Source organism: Aquarana catesbeiana, linkage group LG04, assembly GCF_042186555.1.
Source record: "Aquarana catesbeiana isolate 2022-GZ linkage group LG04, ASM4218655v1, whole genome shotgun sequence".
Lineage (NCBI taxonomy): Eukaryota > Metazoa > Chordata > Amphibia > Anura > Ranidae > Aquarana > Aquarana catesbeiana.
Window position 1 is genome coordinate 496,980,824 of NC_133327.1, and position 21,790 is coordinate 497,002,613.

The following is a 21,790-nucleotide window of genomic DNA, read 5'->3' on the forward strand; positions in this document are numbered from 1 at the left end:
TAACTATTTGGTTCTAATCCTTGATATTTTGCAGATAACAGAAAGTGCCTCTTTCTCGGTAAGAAAACAAACTCCTTTTTAAATGTCTTCAAAGAGAGCAAAGCACATTTCTACTAGAAATTCAGAACTCAACAACAGCAATGCAATAGTTACCCTGCATAACGCCCCGTACACACGGTCGGATTTTCCGATGGAAAATGTCCGATCGGAGCGTGTTGTCGGAAATTCCGACCGTGTGTGGGCTCCATCGGACATTTTCCATCGGATTTTCCGACACACAAAGTTGGAGAGCAGGAGATAAAATTTTCCGACAACAAAATCCGTTGTCGGAAATTCCGATCGTGTGTACACAAATCCGACGGACAAAGTGCCACGCATGCTCAGAATAAATAAAGAGATGAAAGCTATTGGCCACTGCCCCGTTTATAGTCCCGACGTACGTGTTTTACGTCACCGCGTTCAGAACGATCGGATTTTCCGACAACTTTGTGTGACCGTGTGTATGCAAGACAAGTTTGAGCCAACATCTGTCGGAAAAAATCCTAGGATTTTGTTGTCGGAATGTCCAAACAAAGTCCGACCGTGTGTACGGGGCATAAAACGTTGTATCAATTCAAAATAAAGAGCAAAACAGGACAAATAAATATTGCAATAAAAACTGTTTGGTACTAAAAAATAACTGTAAATTTATTTTTTTTTACTTGTACACAAACATTTTTCAAACAAATTTAAGAAAGACTATACTCACTTTCATGTTAAATGTTAGAACTGGGTTTCTTCAATACATTTTCCTACAGTCACACAATTGTTCTCTTTTTTCCTGTAAAATGGCAGAAAGCCATTGCTGGGCACCATTTTCAGTTTTTAACTTTGCACTATATGCTACAAGATCTGGAAATTCCATGAGGTTACATTAAATGGGCAGAGCCCTTTCCTAGAACTCACTTCTGACTAAATGCTTTGAAGCCTAATTACCATCTGCAATTTAAATAAGTCAATAGCAGGGTGGTCCCAAGGCTAGTTTTTAACCATAACATACAGCAATATACTGTGTATAAATTTTCAAGTTCAACTCATAATTTAACATTGATGCAGCAAAAAACAAGCCCTGGTTTCACATTAAATGCAATTTTTATTAGTCATTATTTTATTTATTATTATATCTACTGCCGCTGACTGCTAGTCTTTACCTCTACCAAGATGGTTGCCTCCACACAGAGACACTCCACAGAATATGCCATGGTAAATTGGTAATGTGGAAAAATCAGCTGCAGGGAGACCATAGGCAATGTGATTAGTACTCTTTTGCCCTCTGCTTGCCTTTAACTAGAAACCGCTTCCACAGTTCTGTTCCTCTAAGTGTTCCTCAAGTGTAAAGAGTTCCAGAAAGACTTATTAAAAGAATAGAGACTGTTCACTGAGCAAAGTGAATGTCTACTAAGATTAGTGAATACAGTGCTCCCTTTCAATATCTAATCATGTCCAAGGAGAATAAAAACGATTTTTGCATACATGCGATTGGATAAAAAGTGAACAATCATTCATAAAGCTAAACTAAGTACGCATTCAGTGAACAAATCTCTATTCCTTAAATCAAGCTGTAAGGAGGATGTTTGTTTACCAGATTGATTAACTTATTCTTTGTGAGTGAGGAGCTTTTGGTCTTCTCAGTTGAGAGGTGCCAAATAAAGTGGTGTGGGCATCTTGACCAGAAGCAGTACCAGGAAGGACCAAATGACAGCTCTAGAACATGCTCACAAGATCCAGGCATCCCTCAAAAAAAGATGGAGTGTTTGGTTGAGAAAAGAGGCATCTTGACAACATGTTCCTCTTATTTCCCCCACATAGTCTACAGACTCAGCTGCTTTTAAAGGATGATGAAAACATTTAAAAAAGAAACACATTAAGCACTTGGTTGGTCTTGGCTTCCCATGTCTCCAAAAGTATTTTCAAGCAGAGCAATTAGCCCACGTACCCAAATTATATCCTTGATTTGAAGACCCTATCTGGGTCTCTCTTGAGGCCCTGGATTGCAATACCATTAAAATTAACAACTTACTTTGGCTCCACCCTTCTTATAGACATCAGCTTAAAAATTCTGCCACAAAAGTAATGTTGTAAATCAGGGAAGCAGTTAAAGCGGTGTTCCACCCAAACATGGAACTTCTGCGTTAAGTGATGGTGACCCCCTGACATGCCACATGTCATTTTTTTTTTTGGGGGGGGGAGGAATGCCCTCTTTTTAGAGGCATCCAGCTCCTGTTTCCTCCAGGGGCTCCCTGGCACCGAAAGGAAGTTCACTTCTCCCCCCTCCCTCCCTGCAATCTTCTGGGACATGTCACAGGTCCCAAAAGATTGCCTGGCCATTCACAGCGCACAGCGCAGCTCAGTCTTGCGCAGTGCGTGCCCAGCTGTGAAGCCATAGCCGGGCGCCCACAGTAAGAATGCCGGCGCCATGGAGAGGACGGGGAGAGGAGCGGGGCTTTGTACGCCCACATCACTGGACCGCGGGACAGGTGAGTGTCCGATTATTAAAAGTCAGCAGCTACACTTTTTGTAGCTGCTAACTTTTAATTAAATTTTTTTTTCGGCCGCTTAAAATATTCAGCTAATCTCCTATCCCCCCATAAACCCCTCATGCCCTCCTTATATAATCCCTCAATCTCGTTGGGCTTTTCCACCCCAGTGAGCTAATAAAAACATTACAAAAGGTGAGACATCAAGTCACTAAGGATGGAGTCAAACCTTTCTTACTCTAACATTTCAACAGAAGGAACTCCCACACCACACATTTTTCACTATTTAAGGAATAAACACTGTGTGCAAATATTTCCCTCCCTGACAGACCTTAAATGCTTTTTTGCTTTGAATCTAAAGGTGACTCTGATCCTCATGCAATCGGACCTAATCTCACTTTTGTTTTCTTTACTTATAGCTTTGTCCTCTCAACATCTACCCAATTACACTCACAAATGGCCATGGTATCTGGGAGAAGAGCTGGACGACCAGGAGTGGTCTTAAATATAGAGCACAACTAAATCATGCTCTACTAAAGTTCTAGCAGTGGAGACAAATCACAAAGTGATGACTAGGTCATATCTGGTCCCCACTAGAATCGCTCAATATGTCCCGGGACACGCCACCCTATGTTTCCACAGCTACAGCCAGGTTGGCAATTTTCTTTATGCATGGTGGAACCGTCTTGTGGTATGTCAATTGTAGACAGATGTTTTCCAGATAGTTTCTGAATTTTCAGAATAACCAGTTCAATTCTTGGCCTAATCTACACTTCTAAATACTAAACCCTCTGGCATTCTTAAGCGGAATTTTAATTTACTTATACACGTTCTCACAGAAGCAAGGCAGGCCATTGCTAAGGCCTGGAAATTGTCCACCCTGACCTTAACCAATACGTCATCTGGGATTAACTCCATCCTCCTGCATGAAAAAATAGAGACAAAGCTTAATGACAAGCTTGAAAAACTTCAGGTCATCTGGCTACCTTGGACATCTTGTTTCCTTTAAGCAGGATTTGACCAAGACCTTCTGTTCCTATTAGCTGACAAATGGCTCGGTTTGTTTTACACTCTGCCCCCCTTTTTTTGGCCGATGCTCCCAGCTGTCTACCATTGGCTCTCCCCATGAGGTTTTGTACCAACACTTTATCTTGTCTATCCTATTTGTTGTCTATAACAGTTTATATGTTTGGTACTGTACTTGTCACTCATTATTATGCGTTATGTTATTTCGTAGTAGCACTGTATAATCTTGTTTTGATTGCTTCTACTTGTCTACCTGCTTGAAAACCAATAAAAAGACCGAAAAGAAAGAAAAAACCCATGAGAAATGAAGGATACACTTGTAAAATATATAGCATGTGTTTTGGACCTGAAAGATTTTTGGAAACTTATTAGAGGCCTTGCTAAAGTATAAATACACATATTAGACTGCTACTTTTATTTTACTTATTTTAAATAAAAACACACACTGAACTATGTGTTTGAAAGACACAGACATAAGGGCTCTTGCACAAGGGGCAAATGAGCCAGTTTGGGTTTATTTTCTCAGCCTGGACAGCACAGGTACAGTGTACAACCTGTCATTAACATAAATGGCTGTGTGCTACTGTATCCATGTATATGGTGGTGCTATCCTGAAATCACATGTGGCATATGTAAAAAACATAACATTTTCTTTTTTTTTTCCTTAATAATTCCGGAATTATGCTGAATGGCTCTGACACCCTTTGTGCAAGAGCCTTAAGAAAACTCAAACTAAGACCTGTACACAAGAAGTAACTTACTTGTTTTGCACTGACATATGCGACATCCATTCTGGTCTAGCCGGAATCCATAGCTGCAGTCTTTTTCGGTCAGTGTGCAGTTTATCAACAGATCACATGTTGGTGGCGCCATAGTGATGTATGTGGGTTCTGTGAAGAATGAATTGCCTCGATTAAACTGATAGACAACTGAATTCAAAATTATTCACATTTTACCAAATAACACTGTTAAAGAAATGCTAAAACTGAAGAAAGTAAATGTTATCCTAATTGTACAGTGCAAGACACGGGGCTTGCATTTATAGACCATGGGTTATATGTAGGTTACCTTCAGGTAGGAAAAAACATGCTAGGGCTGTCCCCAATGCACTCTCATTTAAACCCACCCATTATGTAAGGCTCATTTTTTTGCTGGTGTTTTTAGGTGATAGACCTCTTTTCCTTTGAAGAAGTTTTTTTTTTTCTTTTTAACATTTACTTTTTTCAATACTGCTATCAAGATATGACTGCTTATTGCCCTGGATTATCTAGCAGTTTCCAGATTGGTATCCCACTGTGATTTACCTTGGGTACCCAATGTGTGGTGTCAAGCTGTAATATCTGCTTTGTGCGCTGGATCCTGCCCTCACCTTGGCATGAAGTGCAACATGTGTAGTTAGCCACAGGGTAATACAAAAATCCAAGGAAATAGTTCATCCTTATGGTTCCCAGACCATGATGGGGTTATGCCCAGTGTGATAGGTGAAGCCTGAACCCCTAACCCTTCTACATTATGGGGCTGCAAGAACATGTTTCCCTACATTTTGGAACTGGTTTTTGGTTATCACTATACAACCCAGAGTTCACTATATGGAGCACTTATGTTTTTATACATGTTGATCATATCCCGTCTTAAAGTGTTACTAAACCCAGTAATATGAAAATAGTTCATCTGCGCCCCCCCCCCCCCCCCCACACACACACACACACACACACACACACACACACAGTTTATAAATCTTCTTTTTACATTAAAATACTGCCATATAGTTTTTTGACTGATCTGTATACCACGGTCACATGATAAACTGCAGGGTCTGCCTAAATGCTGAGTGTTGAGATAGGAGGAGATTTCCAACAAATCCCGTGTCCTCATGCTGTTATGGGAGGCGGATCATCCATCAATCAAGATGTGCCAGCCCACCCATTGTGTTCTTTTTTTTTAGTTACTGGGCATGGAGGAAGAGGGAGGGACTGGGCTGTCATTTAGGATCTGTATACACGCCCAAATGTGATGTCAATATCATGTGACTTAGCTAGCTCTGATCAACAAAGAAAAGTTCTCTCCAGCAATAGAGACCAAACTGAGCATGTGCAGCAGTACTACCCTCACTGTGTCTTTTCTGACCTTACCAAGAGACCCTGCAGGAGGGGGAGGATCTGTCCATACAGGATCAAACAGCCTTTTCATACGATGCAGAGGATTAGCCACTTAGGTTCCACAGTAAGTATAACAAGCATGCTTTACTGCATATACAGACGGATTTACTGTTGTGTCTTTGTAACACTTTAATCTCCTATTCGATCTCATCTCCTAATGTGATATAATTCAATAACTCTGTACAGATTTCTCCTGTTTTAAAACTTCGCCCATTCATTGTGTGACAATCTATGTAACAGTATTTTGTGAACAACTGTGTATTTGCATCGCTTGTATTTCTTTTCTTGTTAAAAAAAAAAAATAGAGAAAATACATTCAGTTCAGATAATCTTTCTTCATAGCTGAGCTCCTCCATGCTGCTTATCAGTTTGGTTGCCCTTCTCTGCACTCTCTGGTGCCCAAAACTGAACTGCATATTCCAGATGAGGTCTTGCTAATGATTTGTACAGAGTCTGTAACTCTTATAATACAAGAAAGGATTTTGCATGCCTTGGAAACCACAGCTTGGGATCACATGCTATTAATAAGCCTATGATCTACCAGAAAACCCAGATCCTTCTTCACCGTTGATGCCCCCAGTTGTACTCCTCCTAGTATGTATGATGCATGCATATATTTAGCCTCCAAGTGCATAACTTTACATTTATCAACATTAAAGTGGGATTCCGGCCAGCAAAAATTGTTTTTTTTAAAGTCAGCAGCTACAAACACTGCAGCTGCTGACTTTAAATAAGTACACTTACCTGTCCTGGGTGCCCGCGATGTCGGCCTCCCGAGGCCGACCCGTCCCTCGGCTCTCGGCTCCCAGCACCGCCATTCTAAGGGAAACAGGCAGTGGAGCCTTGCGGCTTCACTGCCAGTTTCCTACTGCGCACGCGCGAGTGGCGTGGCTCTCTGTGAATGGCCCCGTGGTTTTTTGGGAACACACACAGTTCCCAGAAGGCAACGGGGCTGCTCAGCTAGGAGCAGAACACGCCGCAGAATAGGACGAGGCAGATTAGGAAGTGCCTAGCAACAAGTGTTCAGGTAAGTTTAAAATTTTAAAATTAAAATTTCAATTTTTTTTTTTTTTTTTTTTAAGATTTTTGGTGCAATTTTTTTTTTTTAGGGTGGTCCTCCACTTTAAACCTCATTTACCACACAGTCAATTTAAATACAACTCCTAAAATCAGACGTATAATTAGTTGTCTCTCTCACTGTTTATGATTTTTTTTTTAATCTTTGTTTTTTTTTTTTTTTTTTTCTTTACTCTGCTTCTCTTGTGCTTTTCAAATACTTTTAGTTCTCTTATTCTGCTGGGCTTGTTTTCCTCAGATTCAAATGAATAGAAACAGCAAATGAAAAAGACTGCAAAAAAGAAATGAAACACTTTATACCATCTTGTACTGTAAATAACACAGAAAGGACTGATGAAAAAAGCATGAAAACAACTGGACCTTTAGGTATGTAATGAATGTATGGCATAACAGAGTAGCTAGGAGCTATTTTTCTAGAACATGAATTATGAATTATCATAATTTCCATCTTATGCTGCTAAAGGCTGTATGTTTGAGGCTTTAAATGTGAAACTCTTCTTTACCATAACAACAACACTCCCTTAATTTGATTAAAGCTGTCAGCCTATTATGCTTTTTCTCTTTTGTATAAATCCCTGCTCTTCTAAATCTAAATACTTAGGAAGTATTCCTGATAAACAAAAATGAAAGTAATATTATGCTAAGCTCTGAAAAGAATACATCATTTTAGCTACCCCAGCAGATGAATTAGTCAAAGTCATTGACCACAGGTCTAGTTATGTTATCTTTGTCTGGTGATGTATCTGTACCAAGTCCTGTAAACAACTTACCTAGAAGTAAATAAAAATTTTTGAAGAATCTTTCATAGGGCCTTAATGGTTTGCAAAGATTTTTTTACTAGCAAACTTCAAATAAAGACACTGTGGGTCTGTCCATCACCTCTTTGCATATTAAATGTTTTACTTCTTGTAAATGTTATACAATGCAAATAGCAATGCAAATGCAATGCAAAGAAGGAATAAGAAACAAAGATATTTAGTAAAAAGCAGCACATATTATACACTGTTGGTCACACATTTAACCCATTGATCACCCTAGATGTTAACCATCCCAGCCAGTGTCATTAGTACAGTGACAATGTATAGTATCACTGATCACTGTATAAATGTCGCTGGTGGTGTCAGTGGCAGTTAGTTAGTTCCTTCCCAGAGCCAATTAGTGTCAGATTGCCGTCCACTCCCATCGCAGTCCCACTATAAATCAATGATCACCGCCATTAGTAATATAAAAAACCATTCCAACATATGCTATATTACCAAAAGTATTGGAACGCCTGCCTTTACACACACATTAACTTTTTTTTTTTTTTTTTTCAAATATAAAGTTTTTTTATTGAAAATGTTTAGGAGAAGAGAAAGGAATACCGTGAGAGTATAATACAACAATGGTCAGTTTCAACATTATAACAGATGTATATGTTTTCAATAAAAGGCTCTCATTCTGTTTTCAGAGAAGATAACATACCACATAGAATTATACCATTTGGCCCGCAGGCCAGTCCTGGCCACCTATATAGATCTATGTAACATTGTTATACTTTTTGATTGGTGTACTCCAGGCTGTCCGCTACTTCATAACCCCAACATATATGATGTAAATGGACGGGTATCTATTGACTGAATACTAGACCACTAATTGAAGAAATGGGTACGTGAAACAGATAGAAAGTATAGAAAGAATAGAGGGGGGGGTGTATATTCAACACGAGCGTGATGGACTGTGCAGGGATTCTGTCCCAAAGTAAATCTGCATTAATGTGACTCTTAAGAATTTAGTAAGGTTTGTCCCTCATCGAACAAAATGAATATATTCCAGGATAACCAGATTTTGGAATGTTTGTCTTGTTTGTGTTGGGCAGTAAATTCTAAATCTTCCAGTTTTTTAATGTCTTCTACTCTGCATAGCCACATTCCCACAGAGGGGGGTACATTTTGTTTCCACAAGGCTGGAATACAAGACTTTGCCGCATTGAGCAAATGTCTAACCACTGATTTCTTGAACGACCGAGCCGGGATTGAGGTGGCGTGCAGCAGAAAGCTCAGGGGATCTCTCTGAGTTATGTGGTTTGTGAATTTCTTAATAATTTTCTCAATTGTCATCCAAAAATTTTGTAAAAGTGGGCAGGTCCAAAAAATATGCAAAAGTGTCCGTTTGTCTGCATGACACCTCCAGCACCTATCAGATGTGTTTATGTAGCAATTGAGGTGTATAATACCACCTAGTCAGAATTTTATAATTTGTCTCCTGAGTTTTTGTGCAGATGGACGACTTCAGGGAGAATTGAAGTATGTTTTGTTTTTGTGTAGCTGTGAAGTTGCACTGTAGGTCATTTTCCCATTTCTGCAGAAACAGTAGGTCCGGTTGTTCCGCAGGTGTGTTGAACAGAGAATATGTTTTGGAAAGTATCTGAGATAATGTACCTTCAGCCCTACAATATTCTTGTAGGGTCGTCAAGTCCCATTTAAAGTGTGTAGGGTCTGGTAGTGAGTGAATAAAATGATGCAAACGGATCGCTTTCCAGAATGGTAACTGAAAACCTCCACTATCGTTCATCAGTGATTGAACTGAGGTCCACTGATCTCCATCCACATAGTGTAATGCACAATCTTTACCCGCCGTCCATAGCATCTCATATTCTGAGTGGTCCAGTCCTGGTTTGAATGCCGGATTGCCCAGAATAGGAAACAGAGGAGACTGCCTTGATGTCAGGGAAGTATTCTTTAGTATTACTGAGCCTACCGACAACGTGGTGTCTATAATCGGGCGTGAGGTCATGTCCCGGGGAAGCTGATCATAACACCAGACCGCTCCTTTTAGCGGGACACTTCCCTGGGTGCATTCCACCTGAACCCATAATTTGGTTCGTTCATGTCTGTTGCAGTCAATGATCCTCCCTAAGTGTACTACTTGATAATAGTGTTTTGCGTCAGGGAGGGCAAGACTGCCATAATGTTTCGGTAGAGTCAGGTAACGTCTTTGTAGTCTGGGTTTCGAATGTGACCATACAAATTTTATAAACAGTGAATGTATTTGTCTGAAATACATGGAGGGAATCCTGATTGGCAGAGCTTGGAACAAATATAAAAATTTCGGGAGAATGCACATTTTGATGAGATTGCATCTCCTGAACCAAGAGTGAAGACCCTTGCCCCACTCTTCAAGCAGCTCTTTTGCTTTGGATAGCATTGGTGGGAAATTCAGGTCAAATGTGCGTTTCAGATCTCTAGGTATATTTGTTCCTAAGTAGGTAAAGTGACTGTCGGACCATTTAAAGTTGAAGTTAGTTTTCAGGGTGGCCAATTTTTCTGTTGTCATGTTAATGCCCATCGCTGTAGACTTGTCAAAGTTAATTTTTCGATTAGATATGTTCCCATATCTCTGGAATTCTTTGATTAAGTTAGGAAGGGATATGGTCGGGTTGGTCAGAGAAAACAGGAGATCATCTGCATATGCAGAAATCTTATAATGCCTTTGATCTATAGTAATTCCCAAAATGTCAGAATTTCGGCGTATCGTATTTAAAAAGGGTTCAAGTACCAGGGCAAAAAGAAGGGGTGACAATGGGCACCCCTGTCTGGTACCATTAGAGATGGTAAAATAGTCAGACAAGACTCCATTAGCTTTGTCCCGGGCTGTCGGTATGGAATATTTGAGATCCAATGCAGCATGTGTCTGCCTAGTCCGATGTGTTTAAGAACTGAGGTCATAAATTCCCAACTCACCCGGTCAAATGCTTTCTTAGTGTCCAAGCTGAGAAAAATGCATGGTGTCTTAGTCACAGTGGCTCTATGTATCAGGTTGAGTATTTTGGTAGTGTTGTCCCTAGCCTTACGTGTGGGGACAAAACCCACCTGGTCAAGGTGTATCAAATCTGTCATATGGTGGGATAATCTGTTGGCTAATATTTTGGCGAGGAGTTTAAGATCTATATTTAAAAGAGATATAGGCCTGTAGCTACCACAGGCAGACGGATCCTTTCCCTCCTTGGGTATGAGGGAAATGTGAGCTCTTAAGGTGTCCCTCTGTAAATGCCCCCCCTCTGTAAGGTTGTTAAAGAGTTTTAACATGTATGGGCCTAAAACCGGGAGTAGTGTCTGATAGTATTGGAGGGTAAGTCCATCTGGCCCAGGTGCTTTACCCGGTTTCATACTTTTAATAGCGCATTGCAGTTCTGTCAATGTGATGGGTTCTTCTAGGGCAGCTGCACTTTCCTGTGAAAGTTTGGGAAGATTAGATTGAGAAAGATAGTCCTCTACTGCGGTGTCATTAGTATGTGGTTTCGGGAGGTTGTATAAGGAGGAGTAGAAAGTTCTGAATTCATTGGCAATTTAAGTGGGTAAGACCTTCCTCTGTCCTGACGAGGAGATGATTTGGGGATATATGCACAAAGTCTTTGCTGTCTAACTGCTCTAGCAAGAAGTTTCCCACATTTATTCCCCGACTCATATGTAATTTTCCTACATGATTGTAGTGCTGCTTTTGCCTGATATTGTAACAGATCAATTGTCTGCCTACGTACAGTCAGAAGTTCTGTTTCTAGTGTTGTTGTCGGGTTTCTCTTATGTGCTCTTTCCAAGTCATGAGTTTTCTGTAGGAGCAACAATAATTGTTTCTCCGTTCCTTTTTAATATACGCTCCGTGTTTAATCAGGACCCTCTAATCACAGCCTTGTGGGCTTCCCAAATTATCCCACAGTCGCAGTTGTCGATATTATTGGTCAGAAAGTATTGGTTAAGTTCTTTTGTGACATCAGATAGTACTGTGGGATTCTGTAGTAAACTTTCATTCAGTCGCCAGAATTTCGCTTTAGTCATCGCGGTCTGTGAGAGGGAGTAGTGCAAAGTAATGGGTGCGTGGTCCGACCAGGTTATGGTACCTATGGTAGCTGCGCCCGCTGTCTCTAGTTGGCTATGTGGTATCAAGAAAAAGTCAATGCGCGAGTATGTTTTGTGTGGGGTGAGAAGAACGTGTAGTCCCTTTCCCCCGCGTGCAAAAGCCTCCACACGTCTATCAGTCTGGCCTCATGAAGAGCCCGAGTGATACGTTTATGTAAGCATGCACGCAGAGAAGAGGTACCGGAGGATGTGTCTACCGTCGGATTTAAGGGGGTATTAAAATCGCCACCCAGAATCAGTTGTCCTTCAGCAAAGTTCATCAGATCAGTCAGTGTTTTGTGTATGAAAGTATATTGTGTCATTTGGGACGTAGACTGTAGCTAAAGTCACTAACACGTCCCCTATAAGCCCTTTGAGGAACACATACCTCCCTTCAGCGTCGATTCTAGTGTCCTGGCAAGTCCAGGGCACTTTCCCTGTAAGGAGTATAGAAACACCTTTGGATTTGGCTGAAGGGTTGGTGGCATGATAAGTGAGTGGAAAGTACCGGTTTTTCAGACACATCGGTGCACCTGTTTTAAAGTGGGTTTCCTGAATGAACGCTATGTCTGCTCTAGCTCTTTTGAGATCATTCAAGAGCATGCGCCGATTCTCAGGTACATTCAACCCCTTAGCGTTCAATGAAAAAATAGTGATTTGGTCCTTCACGCTCGTGTCAAAAGACAAATTTTTAGGGAGAGGGGAGGTGGATACAATAGGGAGGAACTTGGTATAGAAGGATAAGGTCGGAGGATAGAAGTTAGAAGGAAAAAGAGAGAGAGAGAAGAGCAGAAAAAGCTCAAGAAGAAATAGAATGGACAATCGATACTACGGATTGTCCTTTCTAGTATTAATTGTCAATAGGCAATTGTGTGCAATTCTTTGCAAGGAAACACACTCCAGTTATCACCGGGAAGGTGTTTCGGCCTATTGGGGATGAGGTTAGACTATGACCAGGGGAGCTAACCCTGATCCGCCCCGACACATTAACTTTAATGGCATCCCAGTCTTAGTCCATAGGGTTTAATATTGAGTTGGCCCACCCTTTGCAGCTCTAACAGCTTCAACTCCTCTGGGTAGCCTGTCCACAAGGTTTGTGGAGAGTGTCTATTGACCATTCTTTCAGGAGCAAATTTGTGAGGTCAGGCATGGCTCGCAGTCTCCACTCTAATTCATCCCAAAGGTGTTCTATCAGGTTGAGGTCAGGACTCTGACCTCACTGGAACTAAGGGATGAAGCCCAACCCCGGACTGAAAAAAAAAAAAAACACTCCATAATCCCCCTCCACCAAATGATTTGGACTAGTGCACAAAGCAAGGTCCATAAAGACATGAATGGGTGAGTTTGGGGTGGAAAAACTTAACTGGCCTGCACAGAGTTCTGACCTTAACCCAATAGAACACCTTTAGGGTGAATTTGAGAAGAGAGTCCAAGCCAGGTCTTCTCGTCCAACATCAGGGCCTGACCTCACAAATATGCTTCTGGAAGAATGGTCAGACTTTCTCATAGACACACTCCTACACCTTGTGGATAGCCTTCCCAGAAGAGTTGAGGCTGTTATAGCTGCAAAGGGTGGGCCAACTCAATATTAAACCCTACAGACTAAGATGCCATTAAAGTTTGTGTGTGTGTAAAGGCAGGTGTTGCAATACTTTTGGTAATATAGTGTATATAACGTAGTTTGTAGATGTTATAACTTTCATGCAAACCAATCAATATACACTTATTGGGATTTTTTTTTTTTTTTTTTACCACAGCCAAAATTTATGATGAAATTAGATTTTTTTTTTTGGATGCGTTTTATAGCAGAAGGTAAAAGTGTTTTTGTTTTTCAAAATTTTCTGTCTTTTTTACGTTTATATTGCAAAGAAAGAACAACCCAGTGGTGATCAAATACCACCAAAAGAAAGCTCTATTATATAAATAATAAAAGCTTTGTTTGAGTACTTTTTTGCATGACTGCGCAATTACCAGTTAAAGTAGCGCAATGAACCTTACTATGGTGCTGAAAGAGCAAGATGAGAGTATTGGAAGGTTTGGACCCCTTATTTAATTTATAAGGAACAGTCCCCCATTAGCCTCTCAGCAGTAGCTTGTCCCCTAACCTGCCCCAGAGAGCTCTTCCAACATGCCAGGAGGGGCAACCTGGTCATTTTCCCCCTCCTTTCTTGTCCCCTAAACCCCCTTCCAACCCTTCTTTTTTTCCACTTTCTACCTCCTGGACTTAACCAGGGCTCTACTTGGTTTAAAAAAAAACTATAGAATGTGCATGCGTGGGTGGCGAGAGCAGATGCATGCTTAGACTGCTCCACACACTCCCAGCACATTAAGTCTCCTATCGCAGCTCTCCTACCCCGCTCACCCCAGCACAACTTTAGGGGCAGCGGGCGCACACCACGGAGCCCCGCTCTATGTCCACCCGGTCGGAGGGGAAGACCCACGACGACTCCTGCTACCCGCTTCGTGGGTCCTGGAGAGATTCCAAGATGGCGACCGGCAACAGCGCCATACGAACAGACAAAAAGCAAATGCAGCCACAGGTGAACAAAGGGAAGCCCCCTGCCCCAGGGGCATACAACACAAATCCATCCACAGCCATCCGGATTTCAGGTGAGCTGGCAGATCCTCCCTGTGCTCCATCCAGCCCTGTCAGATCCCCCTTACAGGCTCCTTTGTCATCTCCATGCTTCCCACACTTCCTCTGCCCTTGATAGGGACATGGCTGACATATTCCTCAGCCAGACTAGTGACCAGTATACAGATATTGACAATGTGCAGCCCAGTAGCCAGGATGCAGACCCTGGTAGTCCTGAATGGTCCCCAACTCCTTTACCTGCACCACTGCCGTACTCTCTGGACACCATCCTTCTTGCACGTTTTGCAGACATGCTACAAAAAGAGTTGGATAAAGCTACCATTAAACTGGCTTGTGACCTAAAGAAAGATTTCCAGGAACTGGCATGTTGCCTAGACAGCATTGAATTCAAAGTTGATGACACTGTATATAGAGTGGCACAAAACTCCAACATGATTACTGAACTTCATGATTTTGATGATCTTAAAAATCTCGCCAGGCACTACAATTTGCGTATTCGTGGTTTGCCAGAAACGGTTAAAGATCTCTCCTCTATCACTTATTCTTTGATGCAATCTGCTATCCCAGAAAATGGCGAAATCCATCTGGAAATTGACCAAATTCACAGGGCCCTAGTTCCTCTGAAACCTGATGGGCCTCCCAGGGATGTGACTGTGAAACCTCATTTCTTCAGGGTCAAGGAATCGGTCATGCGGTATGCCAGGGAACACCCGGACCTGGAAATTGAAGGCTACAAAATTCAGATCTTTGCATACATCTCCCAAGCTACCATTCAAAAACAGAGAGCGTTTAAACCTTTGCTTCAGCGTAACATTCGCTACCGATGGAACTATCCTTTCCGTTTACAATTTACCTACAAAAGATCATATTCTTTCTCTACGTTTGCTGAAGGTGAAAAGATCCTGCTGAAATTGGGATTTATCTCCCATAATCCCTCATCCCAGAACTAATCAAGATCCAGCGGCCCCCTGCCCTCGCCTCTGTGGTCTTCCCCATCATCACGGAAATCCACAACTTCACGCCTGGTTACCTGAGAACTCCCTGATTGGCACCAGTCAATTTTCTTTTCTTTTTTTCCTCAGTGGTCCTTTTGCGGGACATTAGCCGCTGCCTACATTTTGTTACTATTCTATGTGTCTTTGAACCTGGTGCTTTTTGTTCTCTGGGACACCTTGGCCTTGTTGATATTGAGACTTCATTTTTTTTTTTTTTTTTGGGGTATGTCTGGGAGGGCATTTTGCTTGCTAATTTATATTTGTGCCGTGAGGAGGCTATGCACGCTAATTCATCGGACTCTTCCCATTGGTTACCTTTGGTGGAGACTCCCACATTCCCAGAACTTGGGTTCTGGACTACGTGGTTACGTTCTCTTGTGTTTTCCATTGTTCAATTATTTCTCTATGTTGCACCTTTTGATACTGGACATTTTTAAACCCATGTATCATCTTATCCTTCTTATTCTCTTTACTCCTTTCTCTGTTTTTAACTTTCTCTCCTTTTCCTTCCTGAGGGTCAACCAGAATTTTGCCTGGACTTCCATGACGTCTGTACGTTGGTGGGTGAGTTTACCAGTTTACAGTTATTTTTATCCTTATCCATGTCTAAGTTAACAGACTTTGTTGGAACCATAAGACTGCTTTCCCATAATGTTCAAGGGTTGCGTTCTCCCTCTAAGCGTATTAAAATGTTTAACTATTATATAAGTCGATAGGTGCTGATATTGTGGCCCTTCAGGAAACGGATTTTACTTCTAATTTTACTCCCCGCTATATACATAAGGATTATCCTGTTTGTTATTTTGGCAATGCTACAGAGAAAAAACAGGGGGGGGGGGGGTGGCGCTCTGTCTGTCACAACGGCTTTCATTTACTGAATCTAAAATACTGCAGGACAAAGAGGGGCGTTACTTGTTGGTGAAAGGGCACCTGGGGGAAAACTTGGTAGCGATTCTGGTTTATTATGCCCCCAATACAAACCAGGTGGCCTTTTTCCATTCCTTGCTTCGTTCTTTGGCACCGGAATTCAAGGGAGATGTCATTGTAGCTGGGGATTCTAATTTGGTGCTGGATCACATATTAGATAAATCCCATCTTTCCGACCTTCAATTCCCTTCTAAACAAAGCCACATTTTTACTCAGATGTCACACAGTTATGACCTTATTGATGCTTGAGTGAGGCCAATCCAACCACTCAAGACTATTCCCCTTTTTCAGAGCCCATAATCGTTATTCACGTATCGATTATGTGTTTCTCCCCTCGGGTCTACTACCCAAATTGATCTCGGCTAAGATAAATTCGATGCCCTGGTCAGACTACAACCCTGTAGTGTTCATGTTCACTAATTTGACAATCAGATAAATCCCACTGGAGATTAAATGAATCTACAGTGCCTTGCAAAACTATTCACCCCCCTTGGCATTGTTTGTGTTTTGTTGCCTCACAACCTGAAATTAACATGGAATGTTTGAGGATTTGCATCATTTAGTTTACAGAACATGCCCACAACAAATAGGACAAAATAACAGAAAAAGTCAATGTGCATAACTATTCACCTCCCTAAAGTCAATACTTTGTAGAGCCACCTTTTGCAGATATTACAGCTCCAAGTCGCTTTGGATAAGTCTCTATGAGCTTGCCACATCTTACCACTGGGATTTTTGCCCATTACTCCTTGCAAAACTGCTCCAGCTCCTTCAAGTTGGATGGTTTGCGCTTGAACAGCAATCTTTAGGTCTGACCACAGATTTTCTATTGGATTGAAGTCTGGGCTTTGACTAGGCCATTCCAACACATTTACATGTTTCCTCTTAAACCACTCAAGTGTTGCTTTAGCAGTGTGTTTGGGGTCATTGTCCTGCTGGAAGGTGAACCTCTGTCCTAGCTTCAAATCACACACAGTGGTACAGGTTTTGCTCAAGCATATCCCTGTATTTAGCACATCCACCTTTCCCTCAACTCCGACCAGTTTCCCACTCCCAACTGCTGAAAAACATCCCCACGGCATGATGCTGCCACCACAATGTTTCACTGTGGGGATGGTGTTCTTTGGGTGATGTGATGTGTTGGGGGTTGCGCCAGACATAGCTATTTCTTTTGGTGGCCAAAAAGTTCAATTTTAGTCTCATCAGACCAGAGCACCTTCCTCCATACATTTTGGGAGTCCCCCACATGCCTTTTCGCAAACTCAAAACATGCTATTTTGTTTTTTGCTGAAAGTAACAGCTTTCTTCTGGCCACTCTGCCATAAAGCCCAACTCTATGGAGCATACGGCTTATTGTCATCCTATGTACAGATACTCCAGTCTCTGTGGTGGAACTCTGCAGCTCCTTCAGGGTTACCTTAGGTCTCTGTGCTGCCTCTCTGATTAATGCCCTCCTTGCCCGATACGTGAGTTTTGGTGTGCGGCCGTCTCTTGGCAGGTTTGCTGTTGTGCTATGTGCTTGTCATTTGGTTATGATAGATTTGATGGTGCTCCTAGGGATCATCAAAGATTTGGATATTTTTATAACCTAACCCTGACTTGTACTTCTCAACAACATTGTCCCTTACTTGTTTGGAGAATGCCTTGGTCTTCATGGCAGTGTTTGGTTAGTGGTGCTTAGGTGTTGTAGCCTCTGGAGCCTTTCAAAAAGGTGTATATGTAATGACAGATCATGTGACACTTAGATTGCACTTAGGTGGATATCATTTCACTAATTATGTGACTTCTGAAGGTAATTGGTTGCACCAGAGTATTTTATGGGCTACATAGCAAAGGGGGTGAATACATACGCACATGTCAATTATCATATTTCCGAAAAATAGTTTTATGTATATATTTTTCTAATTTTACTTCACCAACTTAGACTATTGTGTTCTGATCCATCACATATAATTAAGATTAAAAACACATTAAACTAAAGGCTGTAATGTAACAAAATAGGTAAAAAGCCAAGGGGGTGAATACTTTTGCAAGGCACTGTATACTCAGTAATGAATCTTACTGTTTAGATATCCTTACCCACTTGAAAACTTATTTTGATATCAATAAGGCAAAGGATACCACCTCCGCCTTCAATTGGGAGGCCCACAAGGCTTCTGTATGGGGCTTTCTGATCCAGTTGGCATCTAAACTTAAAAAAAAAGCTTGTGACAAGGTGCTCAGTACCAAGACTAGGGAATACGAAGCCCTAGATACCCAACCCAAAGTTCCCCACACCCTGACCTGTTGATTAAACTTGAGCAGGCACGTACGGAACTTAATATCTGCCTTACCACAAAGGCAGAGAAACACTTACACTGGACCAATCATACGTTTTTCACTTGGCGGGATCGACTGGGTACATTATTAGCATGTAAGCTTACCCCTAAACATTCACACGTAGCTCTTCCAAAAATTAGACTCTCAAGCGGCAATCTTTCCCAACTATCCCCAGAAGGTTCTTCAGGAATTTCAAGATTTTTACAGTAAACTATACAACCCATCCCAGAGCCACATTCCTGTCTCCATTAATTTCTTGCACACCTTATCTCTGCCATATCTCACAGAATCCCATAGAGAACTTATGGACCAACCCATTAGACGTGAGGAAATACATAACACTATTAAGCTATTATAACATGCCCTAATGGCCTCCGTAATAATAATTATAAGAAATTTTCTGAACAGTTAGCTCCTCATATGGCTCTCTACTTTAATTTCTTGCGAGATGGTGGAAAAGTCCCAATGATGAAAATAGGGCATACATCAGTGTCATTCCCAAACCACACAAAGACTCCACAGACATCCTTAACTACCATCCTATCTCACTGATTGTGATCTCAAAATCTTAACAAAACTTTTAGCTTTACGTCTCGGTACTTTTTTGACGCAATACATTCACAAAGATCAATCTGGTTTTATAACCGAACCCAAACGCTGGATCAGATTCATCAGTCCATAGCATTGATCTCTACAGTGCACTCCAAATGGGATGCCCCTGTATCGAGGGAACTACTACTTCTTTCATTGGACCTTCATAAGGCCTTTGATAGCTTAAATTGGGACTACTTATTTACTACTCTGGAGGCTTTTGGATTCGGCTCTGCTTTTATCTTATTGCTTAAACGACTTTATAGTAACCTGCCAGCCCAGGTTTCCACTCGGGGTCATAAATCAGCATCATTTCCTATCCAGCGCGGAACAAGACAGGGTTGCCCGCTTTCCCCATTGCTATTTGCCCTAGCAGTTGAATCCCTAAGCTGTAGCAATTCGATCTCGTCCTAATATACATGGCATATGTTGTGGGCAACAGGAGCATAAATGTTCCTCGTTTGTCGACGACATCCTCATGTATGTCTCAAATCCTCAAATTACTTACCTAATCTTTTGACTGTTGTCACTGATGTGTTCCATCAATTTTTCAAGATCTCTGGGCTTTCTTTAAATACACCAAAAACGACAGCCCTTAATATTTCTTTACCCCCTTCGACAGTCTCGACCTTACGAAACACTTATAATTTTCAATGGGCACAAAGCTCCCTCCAATATCTAGACATCCAGCTGACACCCTCGAATGATACTCTCTATCGGGCTAATTATCCTCCACTCTTCCGTCGATTCCGGGAGGATCTTCAACGATGGGCAGTCTATCCCTTGTCTTGGTTTTATAGGATCAGTTTTAAGATGACCTTCCTACCTAGGATACTTTATTATTTTAGGACTTTACCGATTGCGGTTCCGAGGGGAGATATACAGCGACTACAATCAAACGCCCTTTTTTTTTTTGGAGCAATAAGAAACCTCAAATGAATAAAATGACACTGTATGTCTCAAAACCGTCTGGTGGGCTTGGCCTCCATAATTTACAAGCTTACTATCAAGCGGCTCAAATAACTCAGCTTTCTTACAATGGCCAAGGGATCTACACCCCTCTGGGTGTCTATTGAGGCTCTTTGGTGCCACCCTTTCGCCATAGGTTCTCTAATGTGGCTCCCTAACCGTCTTCACCCTCCTATTTTGTGTCCTACCCTGTCTCATTCACTATCAGTCTGGGATAGAGTACAACATCCCAAACCTCTGTCCTTTCCACATACGCAACTAGCTCCCATATTTTTTAACCCTGAGTTCTCTCCCAGAATGACTCCAATGCTATTCCTATGATGGCTCAACAAAGGGCTTCTTAGGATAGGAGACTACCTTAATGAGGATCAACCACACTCGTTGCAATATTTTAAAGACACATTTCAGATGCCCTCCGGCAAATTATTTAGATATAATAAGATTATTTCTTTTGTACGATCTAAAAACGTAACCTGTTAGATGGACCCCTTATACTTACAAATTTTGAACTATCTTGTCAAAACGAAGGGCCTCTTACGGGGAAGGATATCTACAATATATACTACCCTTACTGACCCGAATGCTAAGCTCCCTTACATGACTCAATGGGACCGAGACTTGAATACCACATTGGAATTATCGGATTGGCAAGATATTGCCTATGCTTTATCCAAAATAGTCACTAGATTTTGTATTCATATATGTAGTGGGCACTTTTAAGTATGTGACCTTTTTGCTAGGTTATAGTTTCAGGTAAATTTAGGCAGGCTTGTACCATTACTGCAGGCCTGTTTGTTCATTTGGGATTTGAGTGGCAGGTAGTTTGTATGCGAGTCTCGGCCAATCATTAATTTGTTGGGCAATGTCCCGGGACTCTCATATAAAAGCTGGGTCACATGGTCAGTTAGGGAGAGTTTCCTGTTCGAGCTTGGAGAAGCCAGCCTGGTTCCCAGAGGAGAGAGGTTCCCCCTCCGTGGAGCCAACGGAGCCCCCCCTTGCGAGAAGGGTGCGGAACCCGAACCGGTCTCCATAGAGGAGACGACATCGTACAGCATGTAGCCGCTAGTGTCGTTGGCCGCCCCTGCGGGGAAGGGAGCATGGCAGAAAGGAGAAAAGGGAACAAAGAGTCATTGCGGAAGAAGTAGCAACAAAGCGGCAGGAAACTGGGCGATCGATCGTTTATGAGTGGCACATGGACTATTGATCACGTGAGTGAAAGCCCAAGGGAAGGGTACTGCCAGAGGCTGAGGGATGTTGGTACGCAAGTCAGTGAGACAGGCGGTAATGGCCTGTGACTTTGGGTTCAGCAATGCCCCAGGATTCCAATCAGTCAAGCGGGAGGAGTTATTCAGAGTGACTTTTCTTTAGCTCAACTTGGAAGTACCAAGCAGATGGGAAGTAGTTGTAAAAAGGTAGTGGTAAAGCTGCAAGCACACATATAGAGATACAGACTGTTCTTGAAAAGTTCTGCAGATGAAGAAGTTATTCAGAGTGACTCTTTATCAATTATTCTCTATCAAATCTACTTCCATCTTCCCAGATTGAAGAAATCGCACAAAGTGATTTCCTATTATCCACAATGATTCTAGGTTTTAGCAGGAGAGACAGTAAAAAGATGATAATGCAACAAAAGAGCATCTCAAAAGAAACCCTTCTCCTATCCTAGTTCATGTTACTTAATAAAGCAAGAGAAAAATACAATATGGACTGTGTTTTTGGATTTATGGGCTGCGATGGGTTA

At 41.7% G+C, this 21,790-nt stretch overlaps 1 protein-coding gene across 4 annotated transcripts in view; it reads right to left on the reverse strand.

Annotated features, from left to right (window-relative positions):
- CRIM1 (cysteine rich transmembrane BMP regulator 1) overlaps positions 1 to 21,790 on the reverse strand; it is a 1,688,666-nt gene that overhangs the window by 405,910 nt on the left and 1,260,966 nt on the right. For all 4 annotated transcript variants that reach the window (XM_073627709.1, XM_073627706.1, XM_073627710.1 and 1 more), the window contains one exon: positions 4,304 to 4,432. In XM_073627709.1, the coding sequence (XP_073483810.1) occupies positions 4,304 to 4,432 (129 nt within the window). The remainder of the gene's footprint in view (positions 1 to 4,303; positions 4,433 to 21,790) is intronic.